General features: G+C 37.3%; 4 protein-coding genes across 7 annotated transcripts; 3 read left to right on the top strand and 1 right to left on the bottom strand.

Annotated features, from left to right (window-relative positions):
• Positions 1-1229: 1229 nt before the first annotated feature.
• LOC146580498 (uncharacterized) lies at positions 1230-2491 on the bottom strand. The gene is made up of 4 exons (XM_085267258.1): positions 2470-2491; positions 2117-2242; positions 1959-2012; positions 1230-1839 (listed from the first exon to the last, which is right to left on the bottom strand). The coding sequence occupies exons 2-4, from the start codon at positions 2219-2221 to the stop codon at positions 1552-1554; spliced, it is 447 nt and encodes a 148-aa protein (XP_085123384.1). The 5' UTR covers positions 2222-2242; positions 2470-2491; the 3' UTR covers positions 1230-1551.
• Positions 2492-3646: 1155 nt separating this feature from the next.
• On the top strand, positions 3647-7522 carry LOC146580499 (uncharacterized). The gene is made up of 2 exons (XM_085267257.1): positions 3647-6203; positions 6324-7522. The coding sequence occupies exons 1-2, from the start codon at positions 5503-5505 to the stop codon at positions 7012-7014; spliced, it is 1392 nt and encodes a 463-aa protein (XP_085123383.1). The 5' UTR covers positions 3647-5502; the 3' UTR covers positions 7015-7522.
• A 700-nt stretch (positions 7523-8222) lies between these two features.
• On the top strand, positions 8223-10600 carry LOC146580500 (uncharacterized). Of its 2 annotated transcripts, none has more exons than XM_085269606.1 (4): positions 8223-8348; positions 9541-9676; positions 9805-9858; positions 10032-10600. In XM_085269606.1, exons 2-4 carry the CDS (start codon positions 9548-9550, stop codon positions 10278-10280), a joined length of 432 nt encoding a protein of 143 aa, XP_085125732.1. In that variant the 5' UTR covers positions 8223-8348; positions 9541-9547; the 3' UTR covers positions 10281-10600. The 2 variants fall into 2 exon arrangements, with proteins under 2 accessions (XP_085125732.1, XP_085125731.1); XM_085269605.1 differs by lacking the exon at positions 8223-8348 and adding an exon at positions 9369-9435.
• Positions 10601-13835: 3235 nt separating this feature from the next.
• On the top strand, positions 13836-15653 carry LOC146580501 (uncharacterized). 3 transcript variants are annotated; one of them, XM_085269608.1, is made up of 6 exons: positions 13836-13995; positions 14253-14400; positions 14529-14579; positions 14777-14854; positions 14949-15002; positions 15179-15653. In XM_085269608.1, exons 2-6 carry the CDS (start codon positions 14281-14283, stop codon positions 15365-15367), a joined length of 492 nt encoding a protein of 163 aa, XP_085125734.1. In that variant the 5' UTR covers positions 13836-13995; positions 14253-14280; the 3' UTR covers positions 15368-15653. The 3 variants fall into 3 exon arrangements, with proteins under 3 accessions (XP_085125734.1, XP_085125735.1, XP_085125733.1); XM_085269609.1 differs by having other exon boundaries at positions 14256-14400; XM_085269607.1 differs by having other exon boundaries at positions 13974-13995; positions 14208-14400.
• The last annotated feature ends 2032 nt before the right edge of the window (positions 15654-17685 follow it).

Here is a 17685-nt window from a genome sequence, read left to right on the forward strand (position 1 = left end):
GGTTCTTCCTGTTAAAAGGGAAAACACTGCCACTGAGTTTTTTTCTTTAATATTTTAGGGTCAATATAAATTACACATTATGGAGAAATACAAAACTAGATAAAAGATCTCTTCATCTGGTTTAAAGAATAACGAAGTAATGTAATCTATTTATCTGTATCTAACAAAGCTCTTATTTTCTCCAGATCTTTCACTGGCCTGCTAAAGATGCAACTAGAGCTATTTCTTAGCTTTAACCAATGACTTTATAGTAAATAGTGTGGCTCAACATGTTACAGTACTGAAAATTCTACAACAGCTTGTGCATCTTGCTCCGTGCAGACAGATGCAATGAAGTAAAAAATCATCTCACCCTGAGCAGGGACTTCTCATTATCAGCGCTGCGGTGCGTTCACGGTACATTGGTAAACTCAAAACTCAACACACAGTAACATTTAAAATAAAATAAAAATAAAATACCATTGCCAATAAAATAACCCTGGGTTACACTCAGGAAAGCAAGCCTGAGCTCTGCGTGATCCGCTAATGATGCTACTACTGAGAGTAAAGTCTGGCTACACAAATACGTGAAATGTATAAAAGCCATTAATACAGGAAACCAGTAAAGGTACACAGCAAAATCTCCAGTGTTAAATTAACACTAGAGAGTGTCTATATGGGTCCACACCTCTGAGTGTTAAATACAACACTGTTGAGTGTTAAATTAACACTTTTGACAGTGTTATATGTTTAAAAGTAACCCAGTCAGTTTTGAAGATTAACAATGGCTAACACTAAGCAGTGCTGGTTTTCTAACACTGGAATATTTCTAACATTTTGAGTTATTTTCCAGTGGACCCATATAGACACTCTCTAGTGTTAATTTAACACTGGAGATTTTGCTGTGTATAAATATAGATGGAACATGATGCTTATGAATGTACATCATGGACAAATAACGCCAGTATTATGGCTTTCATAATAAAGATGTCTGTGCTATTGACACGCAGATGTGGTTAGCCCAATTCAATGCAAAAATATGAATGCTGCAAATTACCATAAAAAATAAATGAATAAATAAATGATGAAAACATTCACAACAAGAATAATAATAATAATAATAATAATAATATCATTTATATGATAAACATCAGCATAAACTTTCTGGTGAGGGCATACTTGCATTTCACAAGAATGTGAGCAGGTTATTAGTCTGTCATCTTATTGCTGAAGAATAGAAACAATAACAGTAGTAGGTAAATGTCTTTATTGTGTGGCAGTTTGCAGTTTACATAAACATTGTTTCCACTTCTATATTTAAGTAATGGCAGAAAAATAAGTAACTTCTGGAAATGTATTCTTAAAAGTTGTCATCAGCACATATGAGTCTGCGCACAATGGTAGCTGATAGTGAAATGTTTTTTCTTTTTTTTATATCAGACAGTAAAGAAGAATGACAGCTCTAAAAAAAGTTAAACTGAAGTTAAGAGAAGCTGTACTATATGAAATAGAAACTAACCACAGATATAAAAGATGCATTATTAGAGAAAGATCAAATGACTGACATGGGATTTACAATTCAGCTTGCTTTTCCTCGAGCACTTCAATAATTCTTTTCAGTTGTCCCAGTTTCTTTTCACTTTCCTCTATTTTCTCACCCAACTCCTCATTCTCCCTGTCAGTGTTAGCCTTACTTTCCTTGACGGAATTCTTAATGTTCTCCATAAATGTATCAACTCGAGGAAAACCATCAGGTAAAACTTTTGCAGATTTCTTCACCAGTGCGATCAACGGGTCCATAAGGCTCAAGTATTCACTCAACAGTTCAGAACCGAAGTTCACTCCTTCCTCACGCTCAGCCTGATGGGATAAAATGTAACAGTTTCATATTACAGGAATGCAGTTTACTATGTTGTAACGTTATACTGGTCACATATATCCACAAGTTGCTCATAGCGGTTCTCTGAACATGCACTGACCTTCAGTCTGTCCATTTGTTGTTTTATGTTCTGATAGTTTTCTTTGAGTTGTTTCTGAAAATCCAGCATATACAGTTATTAAAAGAATTTAAATTACACCAGCAACTTTGTTTGTGGTGACTCGCAAAATTACTGAAGCTTAAGAAAAAACAATTTACCAGCTGGTCCTTGTCTATCAGTGCACTTGAAAGGCAAACCAGAGACAGCAGGGTGAAGATGAGGAACAAGCCTTTGGTGGTGCTGCAAACAGTCACTGATGCCATTGCTGTTCTTAGTAACTCTGTCTCTAAGTCAAAGTTGTACAGCGTTAAAATTTGAATGGAAGGTTTACAAACTGCAGCTGACTGTCTTCATTATCCAGTGGAGTTATCATTCAAAAAAGTGCAACTTTAAGGATTCACAAAGAATCACAACTGAAAAACTCAAATTACAAATCAATCCGAAACATTTTAATTTCTACATTAAAAAAAATGTGAAGTCTGTATAAACCATGTTACAGTGATTTACTTACCTGTGATGTCAAAAGAAGCTGATGAAGGAAGAAATGAAAATACGGCACATCACAAAGTTCTTTTATACATGCTTGTGGTTACACCTCCCATTTTGCGCAACTGTTTGTGTGTGTGTGTGTGTGTGTGTGTGTGTGTGTGTGTGTGTCACTGTCAGTGTAAAAAGTGGGATAATGGGTATTACACATCCTGTGTGTGGCATTCTTTCATTTCATGAGAAACTTTACTTATTGCTTGTTTTTGTTTTTTTTACAGGAAAATGAAACTACATTTACAGGAAAACAAGATTCACAAAGGTGAGGATTTATGGCCTTGGCAACTCTCATTGTGTGAGTGCTTGTTTCTTTTGCTCTCCTCCACTCGTTGCCATCTGGTGTGAGTGTGGCTGTGAATGACAGGTGTAGCAGCCCTTGGCATCAAGAACAATAGAAGAGTCTCTAACGGGTGCAGCCATTTATTTCCTCACCAAACACGGCTCATTCTCTGGACATCGTTGAGCACCGTGAAAACTATAAAATAAGAAAAAATTGATACCTGTACAGTCCCCTTGAACCTTAACAATAAGCAATATCAACAAATGCGCTTAAACTAAATCAGGTAAATTTAAAGAAAAAAATTTAAGTAATTCTGAGATTTACAGTCACTGCTTAAATAAAGCAAAAAAAAAAGGCTGCTTAATCGGCATCAAGGTGTTTCACAGTTAAGTAAAAGTATAACATCAGATCACATTGCATCACTGTCAGAGTATTTTTGCTTTCTAAGATTTTATTATTCATATAATGATCAGCTAAGAGTGTTTATATTTCTGTTCTGTACTCAACCAGCTGCATATTTTAATTGCTGGCTCCCTACTTTATAACGGAAACTGCTTGCCTTCACATTATCAGTCTTTGCCTTCACATTGTCACTGTTTGCCTTCACACTAGCAGGAAACCGCCACCCACGAGTAAGAAACAACCTTGTAGAGAACACGAAGTTTTTTGATAAACCACACCTGTTTTTTTGACAGAATAGGCATGTTCTTACAAATTATTCGCTAAAGTTTCAAAATTTATAGTGTGTATTGCATTGTTACGAATTTGTTTCCAAATCAACAAAATAAAATAATCACTACCCACCCAGCCACATACATGACTGACAGCACTGATTTGCATGTGCAGGAAGACAGTGAAAACTGAGATATAGAGCACATCTATAGTAACAACTAATAAGCCAAACCCTGTAGACAACAGCTAAAGTTACAGGATTGTGAAGCTGAATTAAATATGTGGACACCGCTAAGTTGATGAGCATGTTACACATTTTCTTTTATTTTTTATTTATTTGTTTTTAGAGCAGAAGCTGCATAAAAGCCAACACATGCAGCTGTCTGTGAGCTCAGTTTTCCCTCACATGTCTGCTCTGTTTCAGTAGCAGCATTTTTCTTTTTGGGTCCTGACTCATGTATGTTTTCGGTTTTGTTTGATTATTTTATTTTGTTGATTTGGAAACAAATTCGTGACAATACTTGTTTAAAATATGTAAGATGTGTGAGATGTGTGAATTCTTTGAAAAACTAGAAATTATCTAAAAATGCCTCAAGTGAGAATGTAATGTTCCATCTATAGAGAAGAAAAAAAAAAATCTTGCTGGAAGTGATCACCTTGCCAAAACAATTGGCACTGTGCACATGTGGAGCACATCAAAAAGACAATTATATTGTCACAAAAGGAAATAATTTTGCAGAACAAGCAGCAAAACAGGCTGCAAACAATCGGCAGAGCTACTAGAAACCAACTACTGCCTACAAATACCACTTGATGTACTAAAAACCGAACAACAAGCTGCAACAATCACTGAACAAAACAAGTGGCTGAAATGTGGAGTAAACTGAAAGATGACTTAATGGTCTGTGATGGAAAACCTATATTAACAGAGTCATTACACAGGACAGCGGTTGTAGTGACACATGAGGTAAACACCTGTGTCAACAGGAGGGAGATATAGTATAGATAAACAATGCAATACACACTATAAATTTTGAAACTTTAGCGAATAATTTGTAAGAACATGCCTATTCTGTCAAAAAAACAAAAAACAAAAAAAACAACACAACTCACAAGGAAACTTAAGACCTAAGAGAGGCTAGTTTTCCATACAATCCACATGGATTTTATTGAACTTAACGAATGCCAAGCATCAAGATATGCTCTAGTAATTATAGATGTATTTTCAAAATGGCCAGAAATCTATCCAGTAAAAAAGAGCAGATGCAATATCAGTGGCAAAGTGTTTATGCAATCACTTCATCCCCACATATGGCATTCCCAGTCTGATAAGGTCAGACAATGGAACACATTTTGTTAATGACATCATCAGCAAAGTCTCTGAAGCTCTAGGATTTAGCATCAAACATCACTGTGCATATCACCCACAAAGCGCAGGATTAGTGGAAAGAACTAACGGCACAATAAAACAGAGATTAAGAAAATGCATGGAAGAAACAGGAAGACCATGGCCTGAATGTCTAGGCCTAGTAAAGATGTGGATGAGAATAACACAAGGTTCTCAGAAACTTACACCTTTTGAAATCATCCACGGGAGAGCGTTTCCATTGCCAATTACCAGTGAACCTATTAATAAATCAATAAGGGAAACTACCCTAGCAGAATGGATGACTAAACTGTTTGAAAATAAAGAGATTGTGTTAAACAACCAACTGCCGAGTGATTTCTCTCCAGTGTCTTGCAGGTTACAACCAGGTGATTGGATCCTGATCAAAGTACTCCAGAGAAAGAATTGGAGTTCACCAAGGTGGGAGGGCCCATACCAAGTCCTACTTACCACACCCACCGCCTGCAAAATAGCAGAAAGACCATCTTGGATCCACCACAGCCACTGTAAAAAAGTGAGTGACAATCCAGACGCTTAGACGCCGGCTCCCCTGGCTTCTAGGTGATCTATTGGTGAAGGGAAGGGCTGATTGGGTATATCCCGCCCTTTTTTACTTCTCGCCAATAGTCTACTCACCAGAAGTCTAGGTGTGCCTGGTCATCATGAAGACACTTGTCCTCCTAGTGGCCAGCATTGCGCTCCTAGTGAGCCTACTAACACTCACCCAGATGAGAGGAAATAAACAACACCACCTGCAAAAAAGATGGACACATGATAATTCGCATCTACGTGACCTGAACCAAGACCATAACCACCCATGGATGAACAACGCGTGGTATAGATATGTGTATGATAGAACACGCACCGACAACAGCACGGAATGCTATGTATGTTCACATATGCCAACAACAGCCGTACACGCAACAATATATGGAAAGGCACCTGAACTTGACGAAGCGATGTGTGTGTTCAACAAAGCAACAACTGGCAATTGCACACGCAGAGATTTGATGGCAACAGGACTGACCCTAAAAGGTCAAAGCACAAAGAAAGAAGACCTAATTCCATGGTGTAGTGACACAGACGTCAAACGTGTCACGAAACCACTTTCACAACGACGTATCCTAATTGAACAGACAACCCCTTGTGCCTACAATCTGACGAACTGGAACTACACCTGCAACGAAAAACATTGGGTAAACGTCAAAGCCAACAACACAAAAAACAAATCATTCGCCATAGTTTTGCCGCCGGACATACAGCACCCAATGTGTTTCAACTTCTCCGATGGAAACAGGAAACTTGGACGAAACCGCAACTGCACACAGACACTTGACCTGACCCAATCCAAAGGAATACACACCTTCAAAAATTGAACTTTCTGGGTCCAGGGAGCCGCTTGGGCCTGCGGGCCTAAAACCTACTTCATGCTCCCACCGAACTCCACCGGTCTGTGTGCACCAGTACTAATTTCAGACCACACCTTCAAGATCACAGCAGAGACACACACGTCAAGAGCAAAACGTGAAGTTGCTGAAGTCACTGAAGTAATGCCACATGACTCAATCTATGGATCAGATGTGCCCAAAAACTTCAAACTATGGACTGATGGTCAGAAAGTCCTCCACTCCTTGTTCCCTTGGGTAGGAGTTGGGAAAAACATGCTGAGGATCGAGACACATGACTATCGATTTGGACTGTTCCTAAATGCTTCAATGAAAATCAACAAAGCGCAAAATGAAGAAATCGACGCAATACGCATTGTAGTGATGCAACACAGAGTCGCACTAGACATGATTATAGCTGAAAAAGGAGGTTTGTGTGTATTGTTTGACACTACATGTTGTACATACATCCCAGACAACATACACTCACAAAACATGACCGACGCTTTGAACACCTTGAGAAAGATTGAAGATGCTGAACAACAAGACTATGTCACAAGCACTGATGATTGGTTGACATGGTTACTAGGTGGTTCATGGAAGTCCCTTCTGATTAAAGGACTTGTTGGAATAGCATGTTTGCTTTTACTGTTATGTGTTTTCACAACATGTGTAGTACCCTGTCTGAAGAAAATGGTATCAAACATGGTGACAACTTCTATCAATGCTTATGTGATGACGTCTCAAATGGAAGAAATTTTGAAAGATGATCCATACAGTAATGTTTAGTTTAATTGAACACAGGACTGTTTTATGACGTTCAAACCGAAAATGTTTAGACAAGAGGTTATGAACTGACAAAAATAACAGTACTGTCATGTAAGAAATCTAAACAACAGGAGGGAATGTCAGAGTATTTTTGCTTTCTAAGATTTTATTATTCATATAATGATCAGCTAAGAGTGTTTATATTTCTGTTCTGTACTCAACCAGCTGCATATTTTAATTGCTGGCTCCCTACTTTATAACGGAAACTGCTTGCCTTCACATTATCAGTCTTTGCCTTCACATTGTCACTGTTTGCCTTCACACTAGCAGGAAACCGCCACCCACGAGTAAGAAACAACCTTGTAGAGAACACGAAGTTTTTTGATAAACCACACCTGTTTTCTTGACAAGATAAGGATGATATTTCCTTTTTTGTATGCTTCATGATGTGTATAAATAAAGCCAGACTGCACCAAGGAGGTGTGTGAGTCTCTCCCTGAGTCTCTCACCCGTGCACGTTTAAAACTGCTCTAAGTGTCTGAGTGATATTTCATTGCATCTGAGTACTTTGATAATAGAATATCTTTAACAATCACATACCTCAGTCCACTTGCCAAGGGTGCAAACTCCCGTGAACATGTAAACATTCGTCCTGTTTCTCATGGGGCGCTGCTAGCTTGAGCGACACACGTCTAAGTTATAAAGGGTTCAGAAAGTGTGCTTCTTAAACTAAAAAGGAAAAAATATTCCCATGTACCTAGGGAACCTGTTCTGCCGTCATCCATTGGGGGCACACTGCACAGTTTGCCTGCCACCCGGGGGTAAGCAGAACTATTTCTTTACTTAGATGCTATTTTTGGTGGGACAATCTGGAGAAAGATGTGAGGAACTATCTCACGGCCTATTCCATCTGCGCCCGGAGAAAGAGTAGCACATCTCGAGCTGCCACGTTGCTGAAACCGTCTACCCACATTCAAGTAAGACGGTCATCCTCTTGGTTATAGACAGATCCCCGAAGGCTGCCCGCTTCATTGCTCTCAATAAACTTCCCACTGCTTCTGAAACTGCTAAAATCTTAGTAAACCATGTTTTCAGACTCCGCAGAATCCGTACAGAAATAGTTTCTGACAGGGGGCCTCAATTTGTCCCCCAAGCCTGGAAGGTTTTTTCCTGCTCTTCCTTAGGAGCCAAAGTCTGCCTGAGCTGTGGATTCAACTTCCAAACCAATGGGCACACAGAGAGGCTTAGACAAGAGCTTGAGGCCGCCCTGCAGCCCCAACCTATAACCCTTCCACTTGGCCTACTCAGTTGCCCTGGATTGGTTGCTGACAACTTTTTAACCTCTTTGGCTACAGGTCAGTCTCCGTTAAAAGCTTCTGTGGATTATGAACCATCTTTGTTCTCTTCTACAGAGTTAGATCTCACAGTGCGTTCTGTACAACTCCAATGTCAGCAGGTTTGTACATCCTCGCACCGCTTATGATAGAATATAAATTGCACTAAATGTGGACGTACATGGTGACGAAGGCCAACTGACATTAAATTTGCCAGTGCACCCACATGCAGGCATTGCTGCACAACTAGAGCATATTTAAGAATTATATCTTTTTAAAGTAATCACATTTTATATTAAATATAACAGAACACTGACCTTTGGTATTGAATCTAAAGAAGACATTTCTCCTGAAAATTAAGGTAGGACAGAAATCACTGGTGATATGATTTAAACAAATAAAAATGAAATCACATTTGTTAGAGCAAGCTACTATAAGTTCACAAAAACAAAAGCGAGGAAAACAGGGCTATTTACACACACACACACACACACACACACACACACACACACACACACACACACACACACACACACACACACACACACACACACAGATAGGAAGAGGGGAAATGGATATAAATGCAGACAATCACAAGGGGAAGACAAAAGTCAACCGAAGACACAAAAGATGACCATCAAAATAAAGACAGGGGAAAATCCAATGTATAACTACTAACCATGAACACAAGAAACTCACACTGAACAGGAAAACATGACTTTGGCTAGTGTTAAAATTAAAACCTTGACAAACCCACTGTGCATATAAAAGAAAATAACAAAAGACAGATTTAAGGAATGTGAAGCATTTTATTAAGAATTCAAGGTAAATAACGACATTGCATGCGCTAAACTTTGTGGAAATGAAGTTCGCGTTTTCCTGTAAAACAAAAGTGAATATTACCACTTCTAGAGAACATAGGCACACAGACACACCCACAGACAAGCCAAGTCACGCACAGGTAAGCTGTGTCATGGGGAAGGGGGGAGGGGACACTAGAAGCATATAAAGCATTTTGTGGTGTGAGCCCTTTGTATTATCATTCATCAGTTCCCCTGTAGCAGGTGGAAAAACCCCAGCAACACTGTACTATAAGAGGATATTGCAGGTAGATTTTTATACAACATTTCCACTCAAATTAAAACATTTCACTTTAAAGATTTAAGAAGGAAATTTATAAATGTACTTTATGCTTTGTTTGTTTTTTTCCCAGAACAGTGATGGCAGCTGTGAACTTATCCAGAAGCAAAGGAGTGACTGGTGTCACAACCATCAGGGGTTTGTTCATCATTTTCACCCTGTTGGTTCTGGTCAACCTTTCAAGTTCACTGATAAAGAAGGACCAACTGGTAAAATGATTGTGATATATTTATATCTATATTTTTTGATCTGCCAGTTGTAGTTTCATTTTGTTACACTGTTTGCCTTCACATGTTTCACATGGCTGCTTGTGGACATTCTCTATCTGGATTTGCAGGAAGAACTGAAAGAAAACATTCAGAAGTTACAACAAGCAGCAGTGACAAGGAAGGTGAGTCTGTCTCTGTCCATGTTGTTAGCGTGAATGAGTAATGTGAAATATCTATCACTGCTAATATAAATATTTATAAATCTATTAAACAACCAAAGCTCCCCCCCCAAAAAAAAAAAAAATGAATATAAAAGTATTTTTACACATTTGTCTCGTTTCATTTTCTCCTCCAGGATAATCTCAAGTTAGACAGATTCTATATCCCACTATTCTATGATGATTTTATGCACTTAATGGACATTTTGTCTGAAACTCTAAATACAACAATGGGAGATTTTCCACCAGTGTTGGGTTTAATGAATGACGTGTACATAGACAAATACCTTGAGACGACAGCTGGAGAAATCCAGGACTATGAAGAGAAACTAAATGTTGTGATGGAGCGGCTAACACACCTAGAGAAACATAAAGATGAATTGTAACACATTAGTCTACAGCTGTCTCTTATATTGTGTGTATTGTGTTTGTAAATCTTCTCCTTTGTACCGTGCAGTTTCAGTTTCAGTTTTTGCCTTGAGAGTGGCCTTGATATTTTAAATTGTTGAATAAAGCTAACTGTAAACTTGTGTTTGACCTGAAAAAATAACTTGTCAAGTTTTTTTTTCCTCTCATTATCTTCATTATAAAAAAGTTGTAATGAAAGTACAAACCAATGATGATGGGGATTTTGTGTGTGAAGTAGTTGATAGTTATTATCGATTTATATAAAATACTTTAATGTGAATAAAAATTGTTAATAAAACTGTTATCCTTTGCTTTTTTTTTTTTTTTTCCCCTTTTTCCCAGAAGGAAGTACAGCAACTGTGGCTGATTGGTGTCCATTGTTTGCTGACTCACAAAATTTAAATTCTATAACCCACAAAGTAGAGAATATCAATCAGCTGTTCAGCTGCTTTTGACTAACTCGTTAATATACTCTATATTTTATATATCCTCTCTTTCACTGCCATTCTGAAATAAAAGGGCCAGGCTATGTTTTCTAGTTATACCTCAATGAGGTGATGAGGATACAATGAGCTATCTGGTCAAGTTCCCTTTAATGCTACCAGACTAAAAGCACAGGAATATTCCAGACTAAATCTTTGATTTTTATGAAACATCAACCACCAAAGATGTAGATTTCTTTGTCAAGTACAATTAGTAAAATGAACTATTTTAAAGGATATCTGAAGAATCATTGTCTGCGAATAAAGACATTAAAGTTGTTATAAATGCATATTTTTAAAAACTGTGAAATTCACAAGAAAAGACGACAGCTGTGGCTGATGCTGAAATTGGCAGTGTGCAAACCTACAACACATGCAATCATTATCAAATGATAACATGTGAGAAACACAGAAACACAAGTTTTTGCATCTATTTGATGCAAAAACTTGTACTTCTTATACTTTTGTTTTCAGTGTTTGCATCACATTATGAACACTAGTATCTCCATAGATAGTTACCAGGTTATAAATATATTACTTCATGCTAATGTTGCAATATAAGTAGTGTCCATTTTAGTGTTAAGATATACTATTGATCATATGATAAAGATTATTTGAATATTAAATGAAAAACTGAAAACTGGAATTATTGGAAAAGTGGAATATGAACTGGTCTCATTTTTAACAAAAGTGATGCTGGCTCTAACACTGGATTACATTCGCTTTCCGTTCATTTGTATAGTCTTTTACAATGTGTAAAAAAACATTTATTTGTCCTTATAAGCAGTCCATGTGTTAAGCAAACCCAGTCTCAGGGCAGTTTGTAAAATAATCCCAGGAAAACCATCTAGATTTTCCTGTTCATGTACACAAACGGTACAGTGAGTAACATGCCTAAACTCCTCCCTTTTCTGCCACATGCTTCTGTCGTGGCTGCTGTTAATATATGGAATATTCTTCAGCTGTTTAACAGTCTGATGAGCCTTAATTTCCATAAAGTGGATCATATTACATCTGTGAAATGAAAGAGAAAGCACAGCTCACTTAAAGTATTTGTAGTGTTTGAGTCCCTTGTATTTTCAGTCTACACCTGTACCGTGCAGCCGCTCTTTCTCCTTTCAGCAGGCAGGTAAGATCAGCAAAACTGCATCATAAGATGGTTTATAGTTAATACTTTTTATACAATATATTAATAACATAAAACAGGAAACATAGATTTAATTCTTCATTCATCATTTCATTTATTTACTGTCATTTTCTCTCCAGAAGTTTTTATTTCACCAGTGATGGCAGCAGCAGGCGTCTCCAAAAGCAGAGGACTGACTGGTGTCAGAAACACCAAAGCTGTAATCATCTTCTTGCTGCTGTCCCTGGTTTATGAGGCAAATTCACAGACAACTGAGGAATATTTGAATGTAAAATTAAAGTCACTATAAGTTACTATAACTTTTTCCTTCACTTACAGTTGTTAATATGTAGTTCTTAGGCAACTGATGCATCCTGTTTTTTCAAATTTCAGAAAATCAAGGCCACCTTAGGAGAAGCTGATGAAAAACTACAGTTTCTTCAGTCTATCCAGGAACTAATAAAGACATCATCATTTTCAGAGGATTTTCCACCACTGATGGATTTCACAAATAACTTGATTCACTTCATTGAGAAATCCAAGATGCTGTTAGAAAGAAAGGAAAAAGAATTTGAAAGAAATGAAGGACAACCTAAAACTCAATGGAAGCAGAACTTTTAGCTATGCTTTAGACTTTGGTATCATTGTTTTTCATTGTTGTTACTATTTTGATTAAAGAGCTGGATGGGACATGTATTTGTTTTGCTTTTACCTTTCCTGAACTGTGATTTGTTTTCTTTGCTGAAACTCTGCAACATTATGTTTTGTCCACTTACGTTGTTTTTTAAACACAGAGGTGCTGTCAGCAATACTGGCATGACATGTTGACAGTAAAAGACAAATATCATTCCCATGTTTTGCAAATAGATTTTGCATTTTTGTCTTTGTATTGGATTCTAGTGATGTCTTTGCCCCAGACATGGAGGCCACTGTATAGGCATGCATCTGCCTCTACTCTTGCACCATTGAAAATTGTTGTGTTGATCATTCAAGTTTATAGAACTCACTTCATATCTTTTGTTAGTTTTTATGGATCTTCAGCATGGTAATGGGGGCTAGCCCCAAATACTTTTTCTAGTTTGTATAAATAATTACATACTAATTGCTCTTTTTGCTTGTGTACTTTTTTTTTAATTTTATGATATATATATATATATATATATATATATATATATATATATATATATATTACATATTATGCTATGACTGGGAAATTGTTCTTATGTGTATTAGTTATACAAGTGTCTGTATTGGTAATGTACCATCCATGAACCAATAAATTCCTGCATACAAAGATGTTTTTGTTTCAAGTGGTGATGTAATTTGATAAAGGTCTTCAGTGTGCATCAAATCACAATATTAACCTGTCTGGACCAGATATCATCATCATATTTGTTCATCAGTTTTATTTTGCAAGCTGGAGATGCACCTCGCAAATGGAGGGCGCCTTTACTCCCCGCAAATGGGCAATAGAAAACCGATCACTGCCCATGCAATCCCCAAAATGAGCTGGCATGATGTCAGGGCAGCATGGGTGGCAGCAACTTTTTTTTGCCGATGCCATGATGCCGCCCCCACCACGATGCCGCAATGGGCAACCGCCCATGTTGTGATGTCAACCTAAAAGCTCACTAGAGCATGGAGTAGAAAAAATTGTTCAGAATATGCAGAGACAAGAGCTCTCCTCCTCCACATTTACAGTATCACCAGCGGCGTGCAGCAGGCATCCTGCTGAACTGATCTGAGCCAGAGATCAAGGCAGAGAAGGTAGGGGATGGAAAGATTGAGGCAGAGAAAGAGAGAAGAGAACAGAGAAGAAAAAAAGAAAAAAAAAGAAAAAAGAAAAAGATTTTTTTTTTATTATAATATGCTATTTCACAACAATAACTGATGGGTTTCTATTCTTATAAACAGGACTAGACAAACACTACTTTGTTGAAAACAAAAGTGAAAGGGCTGCTCACATTCACGAGATGCAAATGAGTTAAGAGACACTGTATATAAAGCATCTGTGGCATGTCATCTCATTTTAGTTTCATTCTCCACCTGTACGGTACAGCAGCTCTTCTTACGTTCGCACAGCAGGTAAGAGGAGTCATCATGCACAAAAATATGATTTATTTTGATTAATATTTACAGAATAAGTTTAAATCAACGTGGAAAAGCATGTTGACTCTCTCTCTCTCTCTCTCTCTCTCTCTCTCTCTCTCTCTCTCTCTCTCTCTATATATATATATATATATATATATATATATATATATATATATATATATATATATATATATATATATATTCAGTTACTTATTAACTCCAAATGTCTATGACATCTCAACTTTTTTAAGCAGGGAGTTTGTTCCAGTTCTAAGAGCAATGGCAGCAGCAGCCTTTTCCAGAACCAGGGGGCCAGCTATAGCCAACAAAGGCTTATTACTCATCTTCTCTCTGCTGTGCCTTGTTTCAGTCGCAAGTTCCCTCTATACCCAAGGCCAGGTGATGAATTGACTTTTGCTGAATTCCCTTCTATGACTCAACAATTACACACTTATGTGTATATGTACAGTCTAAGTCATCACAATTAGCTGCTGAATTTTTTTCTTTATTTGCAATGGGTCACACAGATGATGCTTGAGCAGATGAAGAGAGTCATAAAAGAAGCAGACAGATGGAAGGTGGGTCAGTCAGTCTCCAAGTTTTAAAATCTGCTGTGTGTAGGCAGAAAAGAAGGGTTAAAAAAATACCTTAATAAATCCATTTTACTTTACACCATCTACAGTGATATATGGCAAGTCTTGCAAGTATAGCAAATGCATTACATACAGTGTAGAATAATATGGTAAATTTAAATGTTTTTATTGTTTTCTGTTAGGCAGAAGACAAATATAGAAAGGAAACAATCACAAAACTATTTGATCTTTCAAGTTCACTGACCCACAAGGACCAACTGGTAAATTAATATTTAATAATTGCTGTGGTTTTCATTGTGTTCTTCAGCAGCTGTCACACTCACCGTGCTCTCCTTTTTTCTGGAAAATATTCAGGAACTATTCCAGGAAACCCTATGCAGCGCTGTAAAACAAGAGGAAACGCTGAAGGTGGGTCTGTCAGTTACTCACATGTTGACTGAGAAAGTCTTTAATTCATAAAACTAATAACTCGAAGCCTACAGTAACATCAGCATACCTTCAGGCATCTGATACACTGCAAATGGACAACAAATGGAATGAAATGTTATATCATTTGTGCTAAAATGTTTATTTTTCTCATTCAGGCAGGATACAAGTACAAAATGGCAGCAACAGTATTGGATGAACTGTTTGAGAAATACATCCGTCAGTGGGAACTGGATATGTTATCAGCTGATTATCCACCAGTGAAGGAAGTAATTAAGGTTGGTTTGCACTTTATGAAGAACTTCCGAACTTACATGGACAAGAAGATGACTTTGCTACAAGAATAGAGAACAGGAAAGAAACTGGGTGTGATGGGGAGCTTCATAAAACTGTAGAAGAAACAACAAATTGAACTGCTTACATTTCTGTCTCTATGTCTGTTCTAGTTTGCGCATATTTAGTTTTTATGAAAACCATTTTTTGTTGTTTCTAAATCATAAAAACATACATTACATTCAAGTTATACATATGTGACTTCTTTATATTAATTTGGCACAAAGTTGTAGTAAACTGGGGAGTTCTTTTGTTTTACTGATCTTGGCCAGTGATTCTTTTATTTAGACATTATACGTTTCTATGCATTCTAAATAAATGTGCTATGTAAAGAATTTTTCTTGTGCTTCCTTTGTCAAACCCTAAAGTAAAAACGAAAAAAAATCAGAGATGATATATGTAGAAACTGTATCATAATCCCCTATTTACTTATAACAAAGATGATGACAGGGTTTTTTGCTTCCTATGTTTTGATCATAAGTCCTTCAGGTCAAGCATAAATGATGGAATCATTAATCCATTTTTAGATATTTGTTTATATGTCCAAAGTATTTAGATAATCAAATATTTCTTCATTTTATTTTTATCTATTTATTTACTCACTTTCCTGCTATTTTACCTCTGTCCAGCCCAACAGTGGGTAATGGGTGTTATTAGTGGAAATCAGCCAATAGATATCGGCCTGTAGTGGCCTTCTACAGCTGCTAGTTTGTTCTGAAGGTTGTTATGACTCATTCAGATTGAGGATCACTAAGAAGAGCATGGAAAGACTCCAGAATCTACTCTCACTGGTTTCCCCAGCAGAATTTGCTTTCCCTGCGGTGGGTTCATGCACTGGGCAGGGAGAGCAGATCCAGTTGACTCCATTACAATCGACAAGAGTCTGGTCACCAGTCTGTTGCAGGGCTAACACATGTACACAGACAACTGTTCGCACTCTCTCCCTGCAACAAAACATTACCTGTCCTTTTATTAACTGCAAATATTAGCTTCTTCATGACTAATTCATTTGCTAGTTAATTAAGTTACGAGTAAAATGATTATTCGCAGATTCACAGTAAATATCCTGATTAGCTTCAATGCATCTATAATAAATATGTAATTTAAGTTTGTTGTTGTTTAACACAGATTTCAGAGGAGCATTGTTGCTTCATCCTTAATAGTTTAAAGAAGAACTGAATTAGAAATCAAAGGTCCTTAAAAGTTTTTTCTGCTCCCAGACCCTCGAAGACAAATTTCACCCATGAGAGCTGACAGGATACGATTTTTAAAAAAAGTGACATTATTAGAAACAAAGGTGAGCAACAATACTTAATATGTGCTTTTAACATAACTGTCATTTACATAGTGGTCTTGTATTTGTTAAACATTTTCCAGGATGGTATCTGGCAGTTTCTTCCACAGAAGAATCCAGAGAAGTTTCATTCATCACTGTGGGACTGGTTTCACCTAAAAAGCTCATTTCATTCATTCCCCATACGTTCATTTATGGAAATGTTTCAGAGAGACTGATTTCTCTACCAGAGGGTGAACCAGTGTGTTTCCATAGATTACCTCTTTATGAATGTACTTCTTAACCCTTTCACACATAGCAGTCACTACAGTAGACAGCTATTCAAAGGCTGTTTTCTTGTATTTGTGTCAGTGTTGATGGTATATGTCAAGAGATGTATTCTTAAACACTTTTTCAGTTGAGAATCAGAGAGGAGAAACACAGTTTTACTTGTATACAAGGGCAGCACAGAGCACTCGCACTGAGAGTGAGGGCTCTGAGACTCGCAGCTCTGTGACTGACTCTGTGACTGCCCTGGTCTTTATTTATACATCAGTGGGTGTTTGTTCCTTACATTGGAATGTGGATGTGTATATGTATTTGTGTGTGTGTGTGTGTGTGTGTGTGTGTGTGTGTGTGTGTGTGTGTGTGTGTGTGTGCCAAAGTGTGACCCCATAAACGACTTCCCTAAACCTGCTGGTCTGGAAAATCCAACAGTTCATCTAAATGTATAAAAGGCACTTAGACTAAAACTGACACAGCTACGTTTATCCTACCGTAAAACAATAAAAGAAGGTACGACCTTTCCCATGCTCCTAGGATGTGGGGGTGAATGCCAGAACACCCTGGAATGTTACAGACCTCCTAGGATGAGACATTCTTTCAATATACCACCAACTATATACTTCTAAACACAAATGATTACATGCAGTATCCTACCACAAGTAAACTTATATTATTAAAAGATTATACTGACTACTAAGTACAATTTTCTATTGACAGTATACTTGCACATAAACCACTACATTGGACACTGATGTGTCACTCCATACCCTGCCA

This window comes from Mchenga conophoros, linkage group LG3, assembly GCF_057382185.1.
Source record: "Mchenga conophoros isolate Kocher_MC1m ecotype Shallow Benthic linkage group LG3, M_conophoros_male_GT1.1, whole genome shotgun sequence".
Classification (NCBI taxonomy): Eukaryota; Metazoa; Chordata; class Actinopteri; order Cichliformes; family Cichlidae; genus Mchenga; species Mchenga conophoros.